This window comes from Triticum aestivum, chromosome 5D (genome assembly GCF_018294505.1).
Source record: "Triticum aestivum cultivar Chinese Spring chromosome 5D, IWGSC CS RefSeq v2.1, whole genome shotgun sequence".
Classification (NCBI taxonomy): Eukaryota; Viridiplantae; Streptophyta; class Magnoliopsida; order Poales; family Poaceae; genus Triticum; species Triticum aestivum.
Genome location: NC_057808.1, coordinates 388,802,593 through 388,803,736, shown reverse-complemented (window position 1 = coordinate 388,803,736; position 1,144 = coordinate 388,802,593). Strand labels below are relative to the sequence as shown.

Here is a 1,144-nt window from a genome sequence, read left to right as displayed (position 1 = left end):
CTTTGCTGCAAGTTCAAGAAAACAAAAAATAACGAGCCATGCATTTGAGACGTACGTGTGGATCAACAAATTATGCGTACTCCTATGTGTCGTCCCAAGCGCATCGCAGCACGAGAATCTACATTCCAAAGGAAGCACCTTCGTCCAAAAAAGTTGAGAATCTAATTAGCCACTGACCTTTCAATCCCCAGGCCGAAATGGCAATCCCGATGCCATACGAGCTACAAGCGCCTATAAATAGTGGGCACCGAAGCAGCACAGAGATCATCAAACCATTACCATCGGAGCTTCTCAAGTGCAAAAACCATCAGCGCTAACTTAGCTCGGTTTCCGAGAAACATACTATAGTTCCGAACTTCCGATCCAGTTGGAGATGTCTTCTGGGTCAAGGAGCGCATCCCGCGGCGGCGCCAACCCGGAGTGGAGCAAGAAGGAGAACAAGCTGTTCGAGGATGCACTCGCCTACTACGGCGAGGGCACGCCCGACCGCTGGCTCAAGGTGTCCCGCGCCATGGGCGGGACCAAGACGGCCGACGAGGTGCGCCGCCACTACGAGATCCTTGATAGCGACATCAAGCTGATCGACTCCGGCAGGGTTCCTTTCCCCAAGTACAACACCCAGGGCCAGGGGACTTGGAACTGATTCATCAATCAAGGTACCAAAAACCCAACCGGATCCTTGTCTCTTGTCTACAGTTTTTATAAGTGTGAAATATCAGCAGGTCCTTCAGATCTCAACTCAGTCACTTCTCATAATAACGTTAGACCATGCCCTAGCCTAGCATCTACACAAAACTATCCAAACAAATGGGGGCATGCATGTTTCTCCCATTGAAATGCAAATGTCAATGTAGCCCAGTTCTAAATTTGAGAAGTTCGAGATATGTTAACTTACAAGGTACATCTCTTGTTGCATTTTTTTTTCAGGAGCAAAGCTTCTGAATTCTGAAGATCCTTCAAAAACAGGGTAATCTGTTGATTATCTAGTCCTTAGCTGTGACCATGTTATTGAAGCAGGCATGATTATGTATGTGTAACGAAGATTGTTAGCACTTGGTTAAAAAAGACATGTGTGTGTACATAATATTAGGTTTGTAAGCAAATCAAGTGCGCTTGGTCTCGCAGACTCTAGCATGTATTTGTC

General features: G+C 46.6%; 1 protein-coding gene across 1 annotated transcript; it reads left to right on the top strand.

The window, feature by feature from the left end:
* The first annotated feature begins 288 nt into the window (after positions 1-288).
* Positions 289-643, top strand: LOC123125057 (transcription factor RADIALIS-like). Its single transcript, XM_044545589.1, has one exon. It carries the CDS (start codon positions 374-376, stop codon positions 641-643), a length of 270 nt encoding a protein of 89 aa, XP_044401524.1. The 5' UTR covers positions 289-373.
* The last annotated feature ends 501 nt before the right edge of the window (positions 644-1,144 follow it).